The 23,982-nt window shown below is 33.7% G+C and overlaps 2 protein-coding genes across 2 annotated transcripts in view; both read right to left on the reverse strand.

Moving 5' to 3' along the window:
* LOC114327096 (protein Wnt-11b-1-like) overlaps nt 1-23,982 on the reverse strand; it is a 145,506-nt gene that overhangs the window by 105,205 nt on the left and 16,319 nt on the right. The gene's annotated exons all lie outside the window — the stretch shown is intronic.
* LOC114327097 (protein archease-like) lies at nt 23,224-23,982 on the reverse strand. The gene is made up of 3 exons (XM_028275602.2): nt 23,806-23,982; nt 23,720-23,744; nt 23,224-23,664 (listed from the first exon to the last, which is right to left on the reverse strand). Exons 1-3 carry the CDS (start codon nt 23,858-23,860, stop codon nt 23,268-23,270), a joined length of 477 nt encoding a protein of 158 aa, XP_028131403.1. The 5' UTR covers nt 23,861-23,982; the 3' UTR covers nt 23,224-23,267.

The following is a 23,982-nucleotide window of genomic DNA, read 5'->3' on the forward strand; positions in this document are numbered from 1 at the left end:
ATTTCTATTTTACATCTGATTGGTTTTTTACTGATTACTATTGTTTTAGTTTTCTGAGATGAAATTGTCATATTGAATTCTTTTGCTCTTATGTTAAATCTGTGGACTAATCTTTGCAGACTATCTTTATCTTGGGCTATCAATATTGCGTCGTCTGCGTAGCAGAGTATTTTTACGCCTTTGTTTCCCATTCTATCCTTTGTTGACGTTTTTGATGATTTCATCCATGATTAAATTGAAGAGCATAGAACTCAATGAGTCTCCCTGTCTTATTCCGCTGCCTATATCTATAGGTTCTGTAAGTGGTCCATCTATTCTGACTTCCATTTTGTTGTTTTGGTAGATGTTTTCAGTAGCTTTTATGATATATAGGGGGGCTTCTCTATTATACAGAAAATGGATTACATTGGGATGGAAAAGATCCCAGATGGAAGAGATCCCTTTATATTAGAAAATAATAAATAGAAAATTACATATTTATCTACTAGAGAAATATCCAAATCAAAAAAATATTAGTACACTTTTATATATTATAATATGATGTAACTACGAATACGAAATTTATGGCAAATGAGATGGTAAATTTCAATAATGCAGCGTTTATGTGAAAACCATGAAAACAACCAGTAATTTCCCTCTTAACACCCAGTTCAACGTATGATTGTGCTTACTCGTTAAAAAAATGCCAAACCAATTTACAATCGAAAATAGATCGCGTGAACTTGACGAAACCTATAATTATGAGGTGAGAATATCTCACAGGTACATCTAGAAGGCGCCCGTTAATAGCCTGCAGGACCTACGAGGGTGTATTGGAGCTAGAAACCATAAAAGTTTGATTGTATAAATATCCTACAAGGTTCTTTGTATATTGATATGTTTTTTATAAATATTTTACATTAACGCAATAAAAATTAGGATAAATAAATACTAGTCTGGGTCTGGTCATTTTTGGGAAAAGTTATTTACCAGTAATTTTATTGCTGTAATCGAATCTTATGATTGTATCTATATATTAATAATATAAGTATGCAAAGTTCGCAGGTAGTGTGTTTTTTTCAACTATTGCTCTGTAACTCCGAAGATCTTAACTTTACACCAAAAGCACCCAAACAAAAATTCACCGTAATTTAATTGTGCAGAGAAATATTTTTTCCCGATATGCTTCGACGAAAATTTTCCTCGGAAAATCCGGGTTTTTCCAACAAAATCTTTTATTCTCAACTAAAATTTTAGGTAAGTAATTATTTATCTTAGCTTTTTTGGTATAAATTATATTTCCAGAAGTCGATGGAAATCGAACAAATAGTTTAGCAACAATTAAATGGTCAATTAATAATTTACGGTCGCAATAATAACCATAATAATTATGATGCTTCGGAATAACTGTGATTTCCGTATAAAAAGCATTCCAGTGCGTCCATAAAGTAAGGCATAAATTCATTATTTCGTAAACCGGCGACTTTAACGAAAAATCCCGAAACAGATCGATTTTTATTTTTAAATTACAATTTTTTGGCATATATATCATACTAGAGACGTCATCCATCTGGGCTTGATAACGTAATCGCTGATTTTTTTAAATGAGAATAGGGGTCATGTGAGAGCTCATTTGAAAGTGTATTCAATTCTCTATTCACTAATATAAACATTAATATAATAATTTATACAGGGTCTTCAAAAGTAATTTTTTTAATTAAATTAATTGAGATAAAAAGAAGAATGTATGTAATTTATTTAATTCAAAATACGTTTTACTGTTGTCAGAAAACAGAAAAAACATTTTTATTTTACAAATAAATTTACTTTTCGCTTAAATTCAAAGTTAAAGCTGCCACCCACGTGCGTCTTTGCAATTTGAACATTTTTTTAAGCAAAAATCAATGCTCATTTTTTAAATAAAAACACTTTTGTTTACTGACAGCAGTAAAATGTACTTAGAATTAAACAAATTACATACATTCATCTTTTCGTGTCAATTAATTTAATTTAAAAAAATTTTTTTGGACACCCTTTATAAACAATTATGTTGATGTTTATATCAGTAAATAAATACCCTTTCAAATGAGCTATCACATGACCCATGAGCTATTATCATTTAAAAAAATAATCGATTACGTATTCACGTCTAGATGGATGACGTCACTAGTATGAGATATATGCCAAAAAATCGAAATTTAAAAATAAAAATCGACCTGTTTCGGGATTTTTCCTTAAAGTCGCCGGTTTATGAAATAATGAATTTATTACTTATGGACGCACTGTATACATATCTAACGTACTTTATAGGGGAGTGCATATAGATTTTCACTTCGGAAAAAATCAAACAAGATAGAACTTTTTGTAATTTCATTAGGAAATGTTTGATAAACAACATATCAAAAAGTTCTACTCGAGAAGTGGGTGCTTCAGTTTTTATTAAACAAATGAACTACGAAATTAGATGTTTTTTTAAATAACTCCGAAAATATAAATTTAAGAAAAAAACTAACTTAACCATTGAAAAATTCAGAAAATTTTACAAAAAAAAACCTTATATAAAGAATTTTCTAAAATAAATCTGCATCTTCTATAATTTTTTATTTATAACGCTAAAGTCAGCCTTCTCACAAACATTGGCGCACTGTAAACTGACGTACGCCGAAGTGTACGGTTGAGTTATTTTAATGTAATTCTTTAACTAATTGATCAAATAAAATTTTACAAATTGAACATGAAAGAAGAATAATTAAGCTATCTTATGGTTATAATAGAAAGAAATAAAATATATGGTCATAAGTACGGTGTGGGCGGAAAGTGAGCCTTACATGAATTTTGCTTAAAAATGATTTAAAAATGTGTAACTAATACAATTTGTCTTAGTCTCAGTATTCGTATGGCTTGCAAATTGTAGAAGCCTCGGAGGTGTAACCAGAGAAGGTTCCCATTGTTTTCATTCTGGTGGGGTGTAGAATAGCATTATGTTGTTTTATATGCCATTAGAGTGAAAACTTAATCTTTTTGCCGCTAGGGCATCTATGCCATTTCGTTCGTTGCAATCCGGGACAATTTGTTTTGGTTGGATCGGGGAGAGCAGCATATGTGCCTCCTGATGAGAGACTAATAAGTTTCGAAACCGGTAGGGGTGCTTGCAGCACTATCTGATTGGACTAGAATATGGTTCGGCTGTGTTTTCGTTTTGCAACGAAATTGAAAATGGTTATTCATTTTTGATTTAAATTTACTCTGTGTGGAGTATGAAGGGAACCATTCTCGTTGGAACTTTACCGCGCTGAGCAGATGGGACGTGAATTGTAAATTGTAGAATTCCCTCATCTTCCTTAGTCTCAGTATCCGTATGGCTTGCAAATTGTAGAAGCCTCGGAGGTGTAACCAGAGAAGGTTCCCATTGTTTTCATTCTGGTGGGGTGTAGAAAAGCATTATGTTGTTTTATATGCCATTAGAGTGAAAACTTAGTCTTTTTAATACAATTTGTCTTATAAAACTCTCAATTTTGCACAACTTACCTTTCAAGCATCTTTCTAAATGATGTTACATTCAAAAATAATCTCAAAAATTGAATTCAAATGATATGACGTCTCAAAAATTGTAATTTTTGAAATCTTCGTAGTTTTATAGAATGAATTACCACCACGTTAAGACGGTATTACTCAAGTTTGAACAGATCTATTACAGTTTTATAAGTGCTTTTTTAAAGCTTAGGATGCAGTCTTTAAAATGCACTAAATTATTTTACTTTAGAAATGAAATAAACTATTTCTTTTTAAGAAAATTAAGAAAGATAACAAAAATGTAATACAAAATCCGAAAATTACCAGCTAAAAAAATGTTTATACAAAGTGATCAAAATTTTTTTCTGTAAAACTTACCTAAAATACATTTAATAATAAGCTTCAACAATAATAAATGTTCAGCAAAAAAATTTTTTTAGCTCTTATACAGTATGTCTGCGTAACTTGGAACCTATTGATAACTTTTTTATTATCAGTTTTACGAAAAAAGTTTATTCTTTATAAAATACTCTGCATCGTATATAATCTAAGATGCAATCATCAAATATCAAATTTAACTAATGTTATACGAGGTATGTCAAAAAATATGAATTCCACTCAAGAGTAAAGTACCTTTACATTTCACAATATCGAAAATTTTTATTAAGAAAAGTTGTTTGGAATAAAAAATTTGTTTTAGTGTTCAATTACATCCTTCTAATTAAAATATTGTGAATAATAAAAGCACTTAACTCTTAAGAAAAATTCATATTTTTTACATACCTCGTATAAAATTAAAAAAGTTTGACAGCTGATGAGCTGATGATTGTATCTTAGATTTTAGACCAGGGAGAGCAGTTTATGACGAATAACTTTTTTTCGTAAAAGTAATAATAAAATAGTTATCATAATTGTAATAAAATGATGATGAGTATCCGTAATTTGAGAAAAAATTGAATTTTTTTTTTTCGATTAGAATGATGTAATTGTATATTTAGACAGTTTCTAATTTCAAACAACTTTTCATAATAGCATTTTTTGATATTCTGGAACATAAAGGTACTTTATTTTTTAACGAAATTCATATTTTTGACATAACTCGTATAAAATTAATAAAATTTGATATCTGATGTTTGAGTTTTAGATTTTTGACTATCCAGAGCATTTTATTAAGAATAACTTTTTTTCGTAAAAGTGACAATAAAAAAGTTTTCCATGTGGTTCCTAGCTACGCAGACACACTGTATAAGAGCTTATGTATAAGAATTTTCAAATTGCAATGCCATATTCGGATTCAGCATAATCAAAAACAAAATGGAAACATATTTGGTCAAAATAAAATAATTAATTTATCGACATTTTTAAAATTATTTATACAAAACAATTGTTATTGTTTAAACAATTAATAAACAATTAGCGGCCAAATCTGCGAGTAGAACTTTTTACTTTAACATGTATATAAACTAACAAAAAAAGTTTTAGAAAAATATAAGCTTGTTTGAATTTTTCCGAAACAATGCATGTTTTCGTTCTAATTGCACTCCCCTATTACAGAATTATTGAAATTGGACTATTTAAGCGGCCCCAGGAATGTTTTAAAGTTATAAACAATTTTTTTGGCTTATAAATAAATAGAATATCTCGGCAACTATTAGATTAAATTAAATTAAAACGGTATTGTAAAGGACGCGGCAGGACGCTTCTTTTAAAAGAATAAAAGTGAAATTGCGATGAGTGGTTCCTGAGATACAACTGATCAAATTTGACCGGCATGTGCGACGAAGTTATAAACAACAGGGTGGTAATTTTCGATCCATTGCCTTTTTATTTCAGTCCTCTTTTTACATACAAATTTTCATATCTTCAAGAAACTCATAACATATATTGTAATAATAAGAACGATCGGTATTACGTGTGAAATATTTCAAAATCCCAATCAAAAAGGTAGAAGAAAATAGAATCAAAGTTAAAAATCAGTATACGTTAAAAAAATGTATTTTCTCTGCTTCCCATGAAGCAATTTTCTTCATTTTTTATTCCCAAGTAACTCGAGTAGAGCCACCTAACTAATGCATTACTAAATGCCAAAGATGCTTTGGTTTTGTTACATTAAATTTATTTATTTATAACAAAATAAAGTAACATATTTTTTTCCAGCTGTAGACTTTTTTTTAGAAAAACTTACCACACTTGTAGCTTTTAACGTTCAAAATACAAATATTCTCATTTGAAAGTTGTATAATAATTTAAACAATCTTTGTTTAAAGAAAATAAAAATTTTTGTTATTAGATAAATTAATTTATTATAACAAAATCAAAGGATCTTTCGCATTTACTAGTGCGTTAGTTCGTGACCCGTCAAAATAGCCCGGTCAAAACAGCCCCGTCAAAAAAGCCCCGTCAAAATAGGCCGAACACAAAATAGCCTCGACAAAATAGCCCGCAAACAAAATAGCCCCGACAAAATAGATCGCACACAAAATAGCCCCGGTCAAAACAGCCCCGGCTAAAATAGCCCCGGCTAAAACAGCCTCTTATAAACGATTACATAATTATTTATACAAGGTGTCCAAAAACTTTTTTTTAATTTAAATTATTTGACAAAAAGGAAGAATGTACTTAATTTATTTAATTTAAAATGCATTTTACTGTTGCCCGAAAACAGAAAAAATGTTTATATCATAAATAAATTAACATTGATTTTCGCTTAACTTAAATGTTCAAACTTCCAAGAGGCAGGAAAGACAGGACTCGAGTTCTCTGAAAAGACAATTTTTATTTAATGTGGTTAAGATAAACATCTGAATAGAGGATAATTACCATTTCCGAAAAAATGTATTTTTAAGGAATTATTTCATGATGAATTCTGAAGGGAGCTTTTTTTCGGGGCTATTTTGTCGGCGGGCTATTATTCCGCGGCTATTTTTTCTGCAGGCTATTTTGTCTGAGCTATTTTGTGTGCAGGATATTATGTCGGGGCTATTTTGTCGGAGCTTTTTTGACGGGGCTATTTTGACGGGGTACCGCGTTAGTTAGGTGGCTCTACTCAAGTTATTGGGAATAAAAAAATTTAAAAAAATTGCTCCATGGGAAGCCGAAAAAATACATTTTTTAACGTTTACCGATTTTGAATGAGATTCTATTTTCTTCAATCTAATTTTTGATTGGGATTTTGGTATTTTTGGTATTTTTCACGCGTAATACGGATCGTTTTATTATATGTTGTGAGTCTCTTGAAGATATGAAAATTTGTATGTAGAAAGAGGACCGAAATAAAAAGGTAATGATTCAAAAATTACCATCCTATTATTTATAACTTCGTCGCCGACCTGCCGGTCAACCATCACCCATCACAATTAAACTTTGTTTTAAAGAAGTGTCCTGTCGCGTCCTTTCCAATATCGTTTTCTTAATTTAAATTAATTTAACAGTTGTCGAGATATTCTATTTGTTTATAAGCCAAAACATTGTTTATGACTTTGAAACATTCCTGAGGCCGCTTAAATAGTCCGATTTCAATTCTGTAAAGTACATCAGATAGATATAGTGCCTTTTATACGGAAACAATAGTTATTCTGATGTATCATAATTATTAAGGTTATTATTGCGACCGTAAATTGTTAATTAAGAATTTAATTGTTGCTAAACTATTCGTTTCATTTCCACCAGCTTCTGGAAATATAATCTACACCAAAAAAGCTTTTATGTCACCAAGTTGTTTAATTATTGATAATTAAATACTTACCTAAAATTTTAGTTGAAAATAAAAGATTTTGTTGGGAAAACCCGGATTTGCAGACGAAAATTTTCGTCGAAGTAAATCGGGAAAAAAATATCCTCGATACAGAATTAAATTACGGTGAATTTTTATTTGGGTGTTTTTGGTGTAAAGTTAAAATCTTCGGAGTTGCAGAGCAATAATTGAAAAAAAAAACACGATTTCGGAACAGTAATTTGTTTATAAAAAAAATAGCATACCACCTGCGGACTTTGCATACCTATATTATTAATATATTCAATCATAAGATTCAAGTCCAGCGATAAAATTGCTGGTAAATATCTTTTCCTTTTTTTTTTTCTAATTTACCCAGAGTATACTCATACTTAAATAATTGTCCAAATAAAAAGAAAGGAAAAGTTTTAAAGTGGAAAACATTATACCAATAGCAAGTGGAAGAAGCTATGAAGCGGAATAAAAATTTAAAATTTTTGGGAAAAACATAAGGAAGACGAGGGGGAACAGCATTCGAAGAGGTAAATAACAGAAAAAGAAGGAAGAGTTACTAAAAATCATAGAAAATGACTACAAGGAATTATACAACTCGAAAATTAATAAACCAAAGGAAGTTAAAACGAGTAAGAAAATAATTAACGTTTGCTCAGAACTTTTAACAGAAGTCACTGAAAGAGAAACATCACTTGCGTTGAGAGAAACGAAATATGTAATCAGGGCCGTCTTAAGCATACACGGTGCCGGGGTGCGAGACTCATCTTTGCGCCCCCTTTTGTCAGAAGATTAAATAGGTTATAAGTACACAAAAATTTAAAATAATTATGTTTGGTTTCTTTATTTATATTAAAAAAAACATGGTTTGAGTATTCAAAAAAGATCAATCTTATGACACTATACGATAACAAAGTCAACTTTTCTAGCTTTAAAGTTGGCAAAAGTTTTTATTACCTCGGTGATACTTTTTACTTGCTTTTCTATACTTATTAAATCCAGGTTTGTTCATCTGTCTTGGCCCATTGTTGAGCGCAGATAATTTTTGATTAATTTAAGTTTAAAAAAAGACCTTTCTCCTTCAGCTGCTGTTACTGGAAGTGTTAAATATATCCTTAGAAATATTTGGGAAAACGGAGAGTAAATTATTAGATTATATAACTTAAAATATCGAGTGGAGGTGTGCCTTTATTTATAAAAATATTGTTAACAATTCTAACTCATGGAATATATCTTCATCATCTACCTATTTCCATGCGCTATTTTTTTTTGTAAATTCGAACATTGTGTGTTTTTTAAGTTTTCTTCGGAGTTTCTCCAACTCAATATATTTTCCAAGAACGAAAAATTATGATTATGTTCCCTCAACATTTCAAATCTTTCACTTCATTTTGTAATGGCAATGTCCAATAAATAATAATAGAAGTTAACTTTAAAATTTTGTTTGGGTCTAACAGAGGCTCGTGTGCAACCTCGTAATTGAAATGTCTTTTTCGGGGACGTGGACGAACAGTTTCAGAAAATTTAGTTTCGCAATCGTTCTTTAGCAATAGTTCTTCGCAATAGTTCTTTAGCAATTGGTACTGAGTCAATTCATATCTGATCAAACGGAGTGTCAGTGCGGTTGTTGGCTATCTTAAAAGCTGCCAAAATAATAATATCCCGCGTTTACAAAATTTTACTGACAATATTAACCTTTGCTAATAGCTATTTGTATAACAAGGGAGGAAAGTGCTACTTTTCCTCCCGAGAATGAAGTTTACTGCCCGATGCATAGCGGAGGCGTATAGGGCGTCAATAAGTTATTTCATCAATGACATACCACGACGTAACTTTTACGTTTCCTCCCTAGGAAGGAAAAGTACGAGTTTGCTCCCTAAAATCAGGTCAGGAAAAGTATACTTTCGGTAGAAGTAGATGGAAAAATCTTTTACCAGTCACGACAGCGCAGATAAACTTAAAGTTCTTTAATTTTGTCATCAATGACTTGTGTCATTGTCGTACTTGTTGTCAAAAATTGAGTATAATGCATCATAAATTTTGCCCATATTAAAACGAATTATATTTAAAAAAAAACATAAATTTCTTGAACAATTGAAAAAAACTTGTTATTTCCAATGAGCATTTAGCAGCATCATTTAGCACTAAATTAAGGCTGTGAGCCGAGCAAGGAACATAAAACTCACGAGGATTTATGTCTAAAAATTTTTTTTGAAGGCCAATATTTTTGCCACTCATACTTGCCCCATTATCATACCCCTTTGTAAATCATCTAAATCAATATTGTAACAAAACGATCCCTTCTACGCCGTCTATGTAGGGAACGCGTCGGTAAGACGCGTACCATAGGATAAGACTTTCCGGGAACCAACGGTTTTTAGGTAGCACAATGCATCGATGGAAACGGATGTATTTACCTGAGAAAGATACAAAAGACCTTTCTCAGTTTGCTGTTTTTATTTTAGTTAGTTAGCATTGAGATCTTGTAACGTATAGACGAAAATACACCTTTTGTTCGATTATCGTGATTTTCTTATAATCAACCCTACAACCTGAGATCATTACCCTAAGTAATCATCACATTGTCGCCCAACTCGTGGCTTGGGGATTTCGCGATAAATCGTATATTTCGGTAGTTTGAATGAAAAAGCGTGCTTCAGCATTTTTTGGACACTCTTTCGCGTGAAAAGTGAGTTTCGATAACTTAATCGGACTATTTTCACTGTTATAACCTCGCTAACTCCAGTTAAAATAATATTAAGTGCTTCGCTGGTTAAATAAATAATCAAGTGGACTTTTGTTTGTTAATAAATAACAAAGTGATTCGTTTTAGTTATTCAGACACTTCTGTGTATTTTTATTATGTATTAAACGATTGATTGCTTTCGGTTACGTGTAAAAACCTTGTGTTTTGTGAAACTCGGAAGTGAATTAGTGCTAGAGCTGTTCCAAGAATTGTACAGGTGGTATGCAGAAAGCTGTTGGAGGTATCCCTTATCCAAGCGTGGACACAGGAGAGCTATTTACTGGCAAGTACATTCCAATTTTGCATGACCAATCATTTTTACAATTTGCGTTCCACGCAAAACATTGAACATTCGAGTACCATAAAAATTATTTCTAAGTCGGACTCTATTTCAAATAGATCGGTGGCAACAAACATTAACGACATGGCTCAAAACATAGTATTGACAAACGAACAATTTAAAGAGCTGTTATCGAAATTAGCGGTACAGAGTGCTCCCGTTTCGCCGGCGTCGGTTCAAAGTGGCAACCTATCGAAATGCCATTCGCGTTTTGATGGACACAAAGACACCGACGTTAATGCTTTCATCAGCGCTGTCGAAATCTATAAAGATTGCGCATTAGTGTCGGACGAGAATGCTTTTCGGGGAATCGGTATGCTTTTCGATAATTTCGCGGCAAAATGGTATCAAGGCGTCAAAGACACTATTAAGACATGGGAGGAACTTCTTAGTCTGCTTAGAGTTACGTTCGGTCCTAAAAAACCTGCTTATCGCGTGTACCGCGAGTTATTTGCCGAGGAGCAAAACGAAAAAACAACAGTAGATGTCTTTGTTTGTCGTTGTAGGGCGGTTCTGGCACAACTAGACCCAGGCAGCCTTACAGAAGAGATCCAGTTGGATATGGTGTACGGACTATTAAACAAGGGGATTCGAGAGAAGATTTCGAGGGATTCTGTTTCCACTTTTACCGCGCTGCTTACGGCGGCACGAAAGGTCGAAGATGTGTTTGAGAAACCTTGTTCTGACGATAACAAAACTCCAAACAATCGACAAACTTACGAAAAACGTCCGCGATGTGGATTTTGTCGCGTTCCGGGTCATTCTAAGGACGAGTGTCGAAAGTTACGTGATAAACAATCTAAAGACACACCGACAATTCCGAAAGAAACCGCGAGTTCTTCGCGTACGATTAGTGCTACCGTCGGAGCATCCACTTCGAACTCGTCGCGAAATAGTGTAAACAACCCGTTATCATGTTACGGATGCGGGAAACCGGGTTTTATCAGAGCCAACTGCCCAGTTTGTAGTCATACAGTAACATCTTCGCTAGATTTCTCTTCCTTAGACACGTTTATTTCACCTCAACCCAGACCTGTTCTACGTATTAATATATTAGGTCATGAGGGCCAAGGGTTAATAGATACAGGTGCTAAACAAAGTATAGCTGGTACAACGTTGTACAACCTTTTAGAAAACAAAGGACAAAGTTTTAAGCCCGAGCAAATTTCTGTAAAATTCGCTGATGGTGTTGGGAGAACAGAACTAGTGTTGACAACTTTAGTCGATGTACACATAAGAGGTAAAACGGTGCCTACAAAGTTTATAATTTTTCCTGATGCACCTAATAAAACTCTGTTAGGTATCGATTTTTTGATAAATGCACAAATCGCTCTAGATTTTCACAATAAAGAATGGTATTTTGCAAATGACAGCACACGACAGCAGTTGCTTTTTGAAGATACAGGTACAGAATGTATTGAAATTCATTTTTGTGAAAACTTGAGACCAGATGAAGGAACGATGCTAGCGGATTATGAACGCAATCGACTGGATGAATTTTTAGAAGGTAGGAAGGATACTTTCAGAATGGGGGGAGAGCCTACAGCCTACGCTGAGCATCGCATTAACACAGGAAATAATGCACCCATCGCACTGCCACCATATCGGATGTCACCTGCAAAGAGAGAGGTATTGAAAACCGAGCTAGATAAACTCCTGGAGGAGGGCATCATCGAAGAATGCGAAAGTGCGTGGGCCGCGCCGGTAGTATTAGTACCGAAAAAGGATGGCGGTACGAGACTTTGCGTTGACTATCAACGTTTAAACGCCGTAACTACTAGTGACTCGTATCCGTTACCGCGTATGGACGATTTACTACACGCCGCGAAACGAACATTTTACATGTCTACGATAGACTTACGATCGGGGTATCATCAAGTCAACGTCGCGGAAGCGGACCGTGATAAGACTGCGTTTGTGTCACCGTTCGGGACTTTCCGATACTTACGGATGCCTTTTGGTCTCAAGGGAGCCCCAATGACTTTTCAAAGACTCATGGACCGTTTTCGTCGTGGTCTTAGTAACGTAGTGGTTTTAGGTTATTTAGACGATATCATCGTACTATCCAGCTCTTTTGATGAACATTTAAACGATCTAAAGTTAGTGTTCGATAGACTAGACCAATTTAACCTTCGGGCAAATCGGAAAAAGTGCGTGTTTGCTCGCGAAAAAGTAAAATACTTGGGACATTTGATCACTCAGCAAGGAATTTCGGTCGATCCGGATAAAACCGCTGCTATATCGGAACGGTTACCGCCGAGAAACGTTAAGGAAGTGCAATCTTTCCTTCAGACGGCTAGTTGGTTCCGCCGGTTTATAAATAATTTTGCGGACATATCCAGACCCTTGAGTGACTTAACCAGGAAAAATAAGCCATGGAAGTGGACGGAACTGGAACAGAACTCATTCGAAACACTTAAGAAGTTACTGATTACCGCTCCAATTTTACGGCAAGCAGATGAAAACCAACCGTATATCATTCGTACTGATGCCAGTGGTTACGCGTTAGGAGCAGTGTTGCTACAAGGAGATATCGATGACGAGCATCCCGTGGAATACGCTAGCAGACTTCTTACCGCTGCCGAGCGCAACTATTCTACTTCGGAAAGAGAAGCTTTAGCTGTTGTATGGGCCTTAGAAAAGTTCAGAGGTTATATTGAAGGTACGAAGATAACGCTGCAGACTGATCACCAACCCTTAAGGTGGCTGCTAAGCCTGAAAGCTCCCACAGGAAGGTTGGCAAGATGGTCACTATTGGTCCAAGGTTATAACTTAACCATCGATTATCTGCCAGGTAAACGTAACATGGTAGCCGATACACTTTCCAGACCGCCATGTGAACACAATGATGTACTGTCTTGCGAGATATGTGAAGTGCAAATTGACTTGCCTCATCGATCGGCATATGAGACCAGGGTGGAACAATTGAAAGACCCAGATGTCGCCAAAATAATTCAATCATTCGAAGACCCAAATTCGAATGAATATGTAAAATGGACCGATCGTGGATACTTGCTTACACAAGGAGTACTCTACCGTTATTCATCGGAAGAAGACGAAGAAGAGGCTCAGTTAGTAGTACCCACACACGAGCGTGAAGCCATTATGAGAGAATATCATGATGCACCGACGGCTGGTCATTATGGTATCGAACGTACGTTGAGAAGAATTGCTCAAAAATTCTTTTTTCCAGGCATGCGTCGTTTTATTGCTGAATACATTGATAAATGCCAAGATTGTCAAAGATATAAGGCCTCTAATCAGAAACCAGGTGGACTATTACAAACCCCTGTGTATGCGCAACGCTTCGAGACACTTGCCATCGACTTATTTGGACCGTTACCTGAAGGATCGAAAGGTGAACGTTGGATTCTCATAGTTGAAGACTCCTGTACTAAGTGGGTGGAGTTATTTGCCTTAACTCAAGCAACTGCACAAGAATGCGCTATGAAGCTTATTGACGAGGTATTCTTACGATTTGGCCTACCGAGAAGGATTATCAGTGATAATGGTGTGCAATTCGTGTCTGACGTGATGCAACAAGTTTGCTATGTGTTGCAAATCAAAGAGACCTTTACTCCACTCTATCACCCTTCTGCTAATATGGTAGAGCGCAAGAATAGAGATTTGAAGCCGAGACTTGCTATGCTTGTAGGAACGGAGCATAACATTTGGCCTGAGAAGTTGCCAATGGTTAGGTTTGCCATGAACTCAGTATGGAGCGAGTCTACAGGACAAACCGCTGCTTACTTAACTTTTGGACGTGAGCTGCGAACTCTAGACCAAGTTAATCGAGATATTCGCCAAGTTGTAGAAACTGAGAATTTTATACCTCAAATATCTCCATACTTAAAACGCATGACTGAAACATGGCATGAATCGAAGATTAAGCATGACAACGCCCAAGATAGGCAAAAGAAATATGCTGATCGACGCCTGAAGGAACCCAGTCCATTCAAAGAGGGAGATTTAGTGTGGGCCAATACAACTGCTCCTAGTAATAGGTCGAAAGGACAGACGGCTAAATTCTACCCGAAGAGAGATGGACCCTATAGGATCAAGCGAGTGGTATCGCCTGTAAGTTATGAGCTTTGTGGAGTGGACACCCCTACTGCCCTCGGTGTGTTCCGCGTATCGGCGCTTACACCTGCGAAGCTCAATGACTCTGAAGTTCCAACCCCTGTAGTGCCAAAACGAAGACGAGGACGTCCCAGGAAGAAAACTACATCTTCTGCTGGCCTCTCCTCTAACGATATCGATGCCAGGGGGGGAGACTGTAACAAAACGATCCCTTCTACGCCGTCTATGTAGGGAACGCGTCGGTAAGACGCGTACCATAGGATAAGACTTTCCGGGAACCAACGGTTTTTAGGTAGCACAATGCATCGATGGAAACGGATGTATTTACCTGAGAAAGATACAAAAGACCTTTCTCAGTTTGCTGTTTTTATTTTAGTTAGTTAGCATTGAGATCTTGTAACGTATAGACGAAAATACACCTTTTGTTCGATTATCGTGATTTTCTTATAATCAACCCTACAACCTGAGATCATTACCCTAAGTAATCTTCACAATATTCATTAATTTCAAAAATTCTAACACATAATTTGCTAATCCTTGTCCGGTAGTATCAGTAACCGGAAAAAACCTAAAAAATTCTCTCTAACTTCGGCAAGCTTTGTTGATGAATCAAGATAAACGAACCTAACCACAGTAGTAAGTTGTTTCTTGTGTGAAATTCGACATTCAATATTGGTCAAAATTACGCGTCACCTTCTTGAAATTATTTTCGGAATAATCTAAATAGGTTTCATATTTCATTTGCATATCGTATGTGTAGTAAGCATTAATAGCCTTTGTAAAACATACCGAAAGTGCACTTTGAAAGTTTGAGCCTAGCAAATGTTCGATTTGCGCCCCTTGGACTTGGAGCCCGGGTGCCTCGCACCCCTTGCACCCCCGGGTTGAGACGGCCCTGTATGTAATAAAGTAAAGTGCCAAGCGAGAAAGGAATCATCACTGTAATAATTACACAAGACTTCTAAAATTACCGATTTGTATTCCGAGTGACAATTTGACAGTTTTAATTTCCCGACCAGAAGGGTTGGTCAAAAATTGGTCATGGTCAAAAGTTATTTAAACAAATTAGACTTTCTATTAATTTATAAACAAATTGCATATTTCTAATGTACGCAGAAATTAGGTACATACAAATTAAAAAAAAAGATCAAAATCTTAGTAGTTTGAAATTGCTTGTTCGGTATTTGAACTCGGTGGAATTGTAGGTTCCCCCTATATAGTCACCAGTTGAACTACATTTTTGAAAATTCGTAGGGGGTCCTGTGAAGTTACAATGTTTGTGAAAATTTTATGACAAAAAATACAAATCCCATTCTTTGAAATGGCTTCTTTCTTAATTAGGTTTCTTAATTATTATCAACATATTAGTTGTGAATTAAAAGAAAAACATGGCTAACTTTGGCCCAAACTGACCTAGGCTAAATTTTTTTATTTGAAAATTCGTGTGAAAATTTAAAAAGATTTTAAATATATGTAAATTTATTTTTTAATATATTAACATACTTATTAACTTACTTTTTAAAGATTTGTAATATTTAAAAATATTTTTTCTATGGACAATATTTTTAAAGGTATTTAAAATACTGAAAGTAGTATACTGAAAGCTCAATACAACTTCTTTAAAGTGTTTAAAAAAGCTTTATTTATGTTTTTTTTTAAAAGGTTTCTAATATCAAAAGTAAGTAAGTTACGCTCAAAATAGTGTTAGTCCCTTTTGCAAAAATTTTGCAGTTTAGGAAGCAACAAATTGACTTTTTAACTTTCAAAGTTCAGCAATTTGAAGCTTTTTCAATGTTCTAAAAAATAAAATTTTGTAATTTTATGTCAATTATTTAGCTTTTAAATGGAGTGCAAAAAATCGCATTTTTTACACTAAACTGTTTATAATTAAAAAACGGCTCCGAACTCTAGGCAGGATAAACACAGGTAGGTTTTCTTCCTATAGGTCTACAATAACTAAAAAAGTTGTCAGATACCTAGATTATTCAGTGTTCTGAGAAAATCCTTATATCCCTGGACTATATCTTATTATACTAATTTTAAAAACTACTTACAACCATCGGATAGCTTCCCCAAAGTTTATCAAAGAAATAAAAACAACAGACACCACTACTACGTAGAGTACTTTTGCCATCTCTCGTCTCAAATTTTACATAATCTTTCGAAAAAATACTTCCAAAACAAAAAATTTATACACCACCATTTCGTTTTTAGCAGCGCAAAAGTTGTGTAGCACGTGAAAAGAGCGCCCGTTTGCCCAAGGAATGTTTATGATGTCCTTCGCGCAAAGGACCGATTCAAACTGATGGCAAAGATCCTAGGCGGCTATCTAAAAACATTGGCTGGCTCTTTTTGGTATTCGGAAAATCTGAAACTCGTCTATGGAGACTTTGGACGGACGATAGCGTAAACGATTATTGGAAGCGATGAAAGGAAGGATATTTTTCTGAGATGGTTATTGAAAGCTGACGAAAAACCGGCTTAGGAAAGTGATAATGAAGGTAGTTTGATTTCGGATAATAGTTCAGAGAGAAAAACTACTTTTAAGGGTACATTCGCAAAGTTGTCGTCTATATTCAAAGTATTTTCTTAAGTTCTTACAGGATTTAAAGAGACCCTGATGTGAAAATACGAAAAACACGGAAAATACACGGAGCATACGGAAAATGCGAAAAATGCCCGGATGATACGTAAATCTAAAAAAATACCCGGAAAACGGGAAAAATATACGGAATATGCGAAAAATACCCAGAAAATACGAAAAATACGGAAAATGCAATGAGAATATCAAAAATAAACGGAAAATATGAAAAATTCGATAAATACCCGGAAAATACAAAAATATATGAAAAATACATATGAAAAATATACAGAAAATATAAACAATTCGAAAAATACGCGGAAAATATAAAATATACACCTACGAAAGTTACGAAAAATTCGAAGCATACCCAGAAAATACGAAAAATACGAGAAATGCACGGGATATATGCAAAATACACTGAAAATATGAAAAATGCGAAGAATACATGGAAAATACGCAAACTACGAAAAATACTCGAAAAATCTACGGAAAATAACCAAGAAAATATGCAAGATACACTAGAAATATAAACAAATGCACGGAAAATATGAAAAATGCGAAAAATACACGGATAATTCGAAAAATACACAGAAAATACGATGCATATCAAAAATACACGGAAAATATACGAATAATGCAAAAAATATACGGAAATAAACTCATCTATGGAGATTTTGAACGGACGATAGCGTAAACGGCTGTAGGAAGGATATTCTTCTCAGATGGTTATTGAAAAATGACGAAAAACCGGCTTAGGAAAGTGATAATGAAGGTAGTTTGATTTCGGATAATAGTTCAGAGAGAAAAACTACTTTTAAGGGTACATTCGCAAAGTTGTTGTCTATATTCAATGTATTTGCTAAGTTCTTAAAGGATTTAAAGAGATCCCGATGGGAAAATACTAAAAATGCGAAAAATACCCGGAATATATGAAGAATACCCGGAAAATACCTACGAAAAATATACGGAAAACACGAATAATTCGAAGAATAGTACCAAGAAAATACGAGAATTACAAGGAAAACAAAAAATACACGGAAAATATGAAAAATGGGAAAATATTTGGAAAATACGAAAAATAGATACGCGGAAAATACGAAAAATATACGCAAAATACGAATAATTCGAAGAACACCAAGAAAATACGAAAAATACACGGAAAATATGAATAATTAAAAAAAAACCGAAAATATGAAAAATACACGAAAAATACTATGAATACGAAAAATACACGGAACATAAGATAAATGCAAAAAATATAAGAAAAGAAGTGCGTGAAAACTTTGGACGGACGATAGGATAAACGATTATTGGAAAGATGAAAGGAAGGATATTTTTCTCAGATGGTTATTGAAAGCTGACGAAAAACAGTCTTAACAAAGTGATACTGAAGGTAGTTTGATTTCGGATAATAGTTCACAGAGAAAAACTACTTTTAAGGGTACGATCGCAAAGATGTCTATATTCAAAGTATTTGTCTTAAAGGATTTAAAGAGATCCCTTTCGGAAAATAAGATCTAAAAATGCGAAAATACCCGAAAAATACCCAGAAATACGAAAAATATACGGAAAATACACGGAAACTATGAAAAATACAAAAAATACCCGGAAAATACCAAAAATATACGGAAAATGAGAATAATTCGAGATATACCCAGAAAAAAAAACGAAAAATACACGGAAAATATGAAAAATAGACGGGAAATATGAAAAATGAGAAAAATATCCGAATAATACAAAAAATACGAAAAATAGACACAAAATACGAAAAAAACAAAATAAGTTTATGAAAAATGCGAAAAATACCCGGTCTGTATGCAGCCACAAATCTTTTACTTCTTTGGCTTATTGTTTGTTGATAATTTTGTTTATTTAAGTACTTGTGTACCTTCCTTTTGGTGTTAAGTTAAAATCTTTTTAGTTATAGAGCAATAATTGAAAAAACACGATTTGGGGCGCCATTTTGTTTATAAAAATGTAGCACACTATTTGCGGACTTTGCATAGCTATATTATTAATATATAGAATCATAAGATTCGATTCCAGCAATAAAATTGCTGGTAAATAACTTTTCCCAAAAATGGCCTATTCTCCGATCATCTGCCCAGACTAACAGCATTTTTTTTTATTTGCGTCTTTAATAAAAGATTCGTAGAGCATTTTTTCTAGAAATGCATAATCTTTGAGATTACTCATTATTTTTACTTGTGTATCTTTCGCTAGGCCAAACAATAAAATGGTGGTATATCTACCAGCTTGAATATCTAATGTCGTGAAGCTGTGCGTTACGATCATAAAACATTTCGATTTTTTCTCTTAAGTCGGCACGTTTTTCCAAGAGTTCAATAAGCTTTTTTTCTTTTTGAAAAATGCAGACGTAGAGTCGCAACCAGTGAAACAATGCGAAAAAAGTATTAATTTTGTTTTCCTAATTTTAAGAACTAAATTTCTTCAATTTGAGCTCTGCTAGTCAAAATAATCAGGATGTCTACGTCTTCAGCAACGATAACTTCTTTAAATGCTGTGCTGGACGGGATGGCAATCTCAACTACATATTCATCTGCCTCTCCTTTACCTTGATAACCAACAACACCCTGCTCTCTCAGTTATGTCGTAAGTAGTGAGATGAATCTACTTCTATTTTTGTTATTTGATAATTGTACTATAAATAGCAACGAAAAAAAATTAATATAAATAAATTCCACTAATTACATGTAATTGAAAAAAATCCTTTAAAGTCAGTCCCATATAGTACAAAGAAAGATAACAGAAAAAAGGAACTGTTTAAGCTTGATCCCTTATATTATTAATGCGCTGTCACTGTTTATACAAAATAGCGATCTATTATGAATTAGACCCATTTATTTTTTTTTTGCATAATATAACGGGAAGAAAATTGATTGATACCAATACACAAGAAAGGAGATGAAGCGGAATGTGATAACTATAGGGCTATATGCTTATCATCAGTGGCATATAAAGTCTACACCGGGATAATAGAAAGGAAGCTCAGGAAAAAACTGGAAGGAAAACTAGAAGAAGAACAAGCGGCTTTTAGGAAAGAAAGAGGACCAACAGGTAATATATACATACTGATAAATATAAGGAAAATATAATGAAAGGAAAAACGAAATAGAAGACTTATATATTACGTTTATAGATATTAAAGCTGCTTTTGATTCTATAAATAGAGAAGTAATATGGTCAGTAATGGATGATCTGGAAATCCCGCAAAAGATAGTAAGCGTGGTAAAAAGTACATATAGAAACATATACTTGCTAAAGTACAAATAAACGGAAACAGATCGCCGATAATAAACCTAAGGAGAGGAATAAAACAAGGGGACAGTCTCAGCCCAGTTTTGTTTATATTAGTAATGGATACAGTAATGAAGAGCGCTAAAAGAAGGTCAAGGCAATTACAGTCAATAATCGGGTACAGGAATTTAGCACCAGTGAGAATGGAGGGATTACTATATGCAGATGACTTAGTATTAGTAGCAGACAACAAAGAGAAAATGCAAAAATTAATCGATATCTGGGTGGAGGAAATAGAAAATTTGAAAATGGAGGTAAATGTAAAGAAAACAAAGACCATGATAGTAACCCAAAAGAAAAGGGAAGAAATAAACCAAACGATATTTAGGTGCAAAAACGAAATAATAGAAACAGTCTCGACGTTTGAATACCTTGGAGTAATAATATCAAAGGATGGAAAGATAGATCAAGAAATCTCATACAGAGCGAAAAAAGCGAATAAGATCTACTATGCACTAAATAAAACAATATTTGGAAAGGAAGAAATAGATAAAGAAATAAAACTGAAGGTATACAACGCAATCTCTGTACCAACTTTAATATATGCAAGTGAGACATAAGTAAACAATGGAAAAATAGACAGTACAATAAACGCAGCGGAGATGAAGCAGATAAGAAAAATAGCAGGAAAAACGAAATTGGACAGAATAAGAAATGAAGATATTAGACAAAGACTGAAACAGGAATCGATAATAACCAAGATACAAAAAAGAAAATTAAAATGGTATGGACACATTAACAGAATAGACCAGGGAAGACTACCAAAGCAGGTGATGGAATCGAAAAGATATGGTAAAAGAAGGAAAGGGAGGCCAAGGACGAGATGGATCGATCAGATTATAGAAATTGGACAGGAAAAAGGAAGAACACATCAACAAATGAAAGAGTTAGCAAAGGACCGCAAGAAATGGAAGAGATGGATAGAAGATGAATAAAACCTCCGACGCCCCTGAGGGGCATAAGGAGTTTCGAGAAAGAAGATAATTGCACTATAAATAGCAACGAAAAAAAATTAATATAAATAAATTCCACTAATTACATGTAATTGAAAAAAATCCTTTAAAGTTAGTCCCATATAGTACAAAAAAACATAACAGAAAAAAGGAACTGTTTAAGTTTGATCCCTTATATTATTAATGCGCTGTCACTGTTTATGCAAAATAGAGATCTATTATGAATTAGACCCATTTATTTATTATATTTTGCATAATATAACGGCTCAACTAAAAACTGTTCTATATAATACAAAATGTTAAAACACAAACTCACCAGGGTTTTCATCATAGAAAGACATGTTACTGATTGCTCCGTTGTAGTAGCAAAAACCAGAGGTGGCCAGGGAGAGTGATAGAGAGACAAAAATATGGATAGAGTTATTCGAAAAGGAACCAAGCGACAAATTCGAGAATATTAAGAAATTACCACCAACCGATTTCTACTGGAGTACAGTAATACCTCGACTTACACTACCTCAACTTACGCAATCAGTTACGCCCCAGAGTTACACGATTTTCAAATCTTGTCAATTCATTATTTAAGCGCCACACAATCGTTTAGTTATTGACGAGATAGAATAACCACCCACACACTATTTTGCTCATCCAATGTATTATACATGTTTGGACTTTTCACATGGAATCAGTGATTTTATTTTGTATTAGGTATTTCTTATCTACAGTTTTGTCTAATAGAGTGGGTGTTTGTTACTTTTATAGTGGGATTTTTTGTTTTATATCTTAGAAGACTTTAAAGAGTAATTATGTCATCCAAACATACATATGTACGAAATTATACCCCGACTTACACGATGATCGCTCGGTCCCACCTATCGCGTAAGTTCAGGGTATTACTGTATATTGAATATTCTAAAAATATCTAAGCCCCAGAACGACTCCAACGACATCTATTAACAAGAACACCAAGCGCCAACAACAACGATTTATAATTTAAACTAAACTTCTAACGTAATTTTCATTCGTGACAAATTCGAGAATATTTAAGAAATTACCACCAACCGATTTCTACTGGAGTATATTGAATATTCTAAAAATATCTAAGTCCCAGAACGACTATAACGATATCTATTAACAAGAACACCAAGCGCCAACACCAACGATTTATTTTTTAAACTAAACTTTTAACGTCATTTTCTCCGAACTACTAAATAGGCTATTGGTTCCTTTTCGAATAACTCTATCCATATATTTACCGAACCATTCATGTTCTTTTTTCTCCCTCTGTAAATGCTAACCGGTAGAAAATTTTATTTTGTGCCCTTATCATTTAAAATCACAGTTAACACAAATTTTGAGTTGAGCCCTTATATTACTGAGGGTGTGATATTAAAAAATTACTTAAATCAGACAACAGGTGTAGGAGATACAAGACATCAAAAATGACCCATTTTTGGGGTGCCCATTTTCTGTGACACGCAGTGTATATCGAAAGAATGGACTGAAGCCACATTGTGCCAATTCACAAAAAAGGCAACAAAAGTTACCAACCAAAATATAAAAAATAAGATATAATGACATACGAGAATATCAGTGTGGGTTCACAAAAGGATGTAGCACAGTAGATCAAATTTCCCTACAGTATTTAAAGGACTGATAATTACTATTATTTTTTGTCAATTGAAAATATTAAAGCTATTGATACTTTTGGTAGCCTATATCAAGTTAACCTTTATTTTATGATCAGAGGCATGTTTTATTTGTCTCATTACGTTGACATTTGCAATTGCTATTTTTAAAAGTATTCTTAATATAATTCCAAATCAATGACATACAGCTTTTTAAACAATATTATAATGTAAAGATTCTATCATGCATGTTCCAGAATATCTATTTGCAGTTTTTCTACTTAAATTTCCTCCCTGTATTGACTTTTGTCTATGTCTAATATTGCGTAATCCCGTGCAACTGTTATAAATCCAAAAATTATATGAAAACTTAAAAATGGGTATATTACAGTTTAACAATCATTAAATATCAATAATAACAAACACTTCAAACTGTTTTTTTGCTGGTTCGTTCACAATTTGCATAGCCGAATAAGTAATAGCTTTCACTTCTGTTCCTTGTGGATGCTTACCTAACGTAAACTCTTCACCATAACATTTACATTTTATCCTATATTCCTCACCTTCAGTGACAAATTCTGTAATAGTGACTTTGCTACATATAAGGAATGGTTCGCAACTGAATAAAAATAATAGTTCATCTAAAAAGTGGAACAATAAACTTTCTAAATCATGTCCTGTGGCTTCTATTTCTGCAGATTGTAGTATTTCAACACTATCGAGTTCTGTCATGTATCCAAACATTGCTATGGCACATTGTTCATAAGCTTCTATTAAACTGTCACCCCAAGCATGTAACCTGAAAAGCTAAATGATAGGATACGTAATTAACATTAATATATTTGAATACATACTGTACATCGGCTGTGTGATCCAAATCTAAAAAAAAACAAATAATTAAAAGGAGTGACTGCATAGTGTAAATAATATTATTACTTACATTCATATTTGCATGATGGTAATTCTAATTCTTCAGGTGTAAAACTGTCTCCCATGTTTGTACTTTTATTTAGAACTCCAAAACAATAAAAACACTGGTGGACCGGTGGACCACTAGTTTTTAATTATAACCACAACCACAGTCCACAATTTAATATTTAATTTGATTCTACCTAAC

The sequence above is a fragment of the Diabrotica virgifera genome, chromosome 4, assembly GCF_917563875.1.
Source record: "Diabrotica virgifera virgifera chromosome 4, PGI_DIABVI_V3a".
Classification (NCBI taxonomy): Eukaryota; Metazoa; Arthropoda; class Insecta; order Coleoptera; family Chrysomelidae; genus Diabrotica; species Diabrotica virgifera.

Bases quoted from the DNA above. Each gene is read 5' to 3' on its own strand.
- LOC114327097 (XM_028275602.2), bottom strand. From the start codon at position 23,860: ATGGGAGACAGTTTTACACCTGAAGAATTAGAATTACCATCATGCAAA. The intron at 23,745-23,805 runs GTAAGTAATAAT...GTTTTTTTTTAG, and splicing joins ACCATCATGCAAATATGAAT to ATTTGGATCACACAGCCGAT. The intron at 23,665-23,719 runs GTATGTATTCAA...TTAGCTTTTCAG, and splicing joins GATCACACAGCCGATGTACA to GTTACATGCTTGGGGTGACA.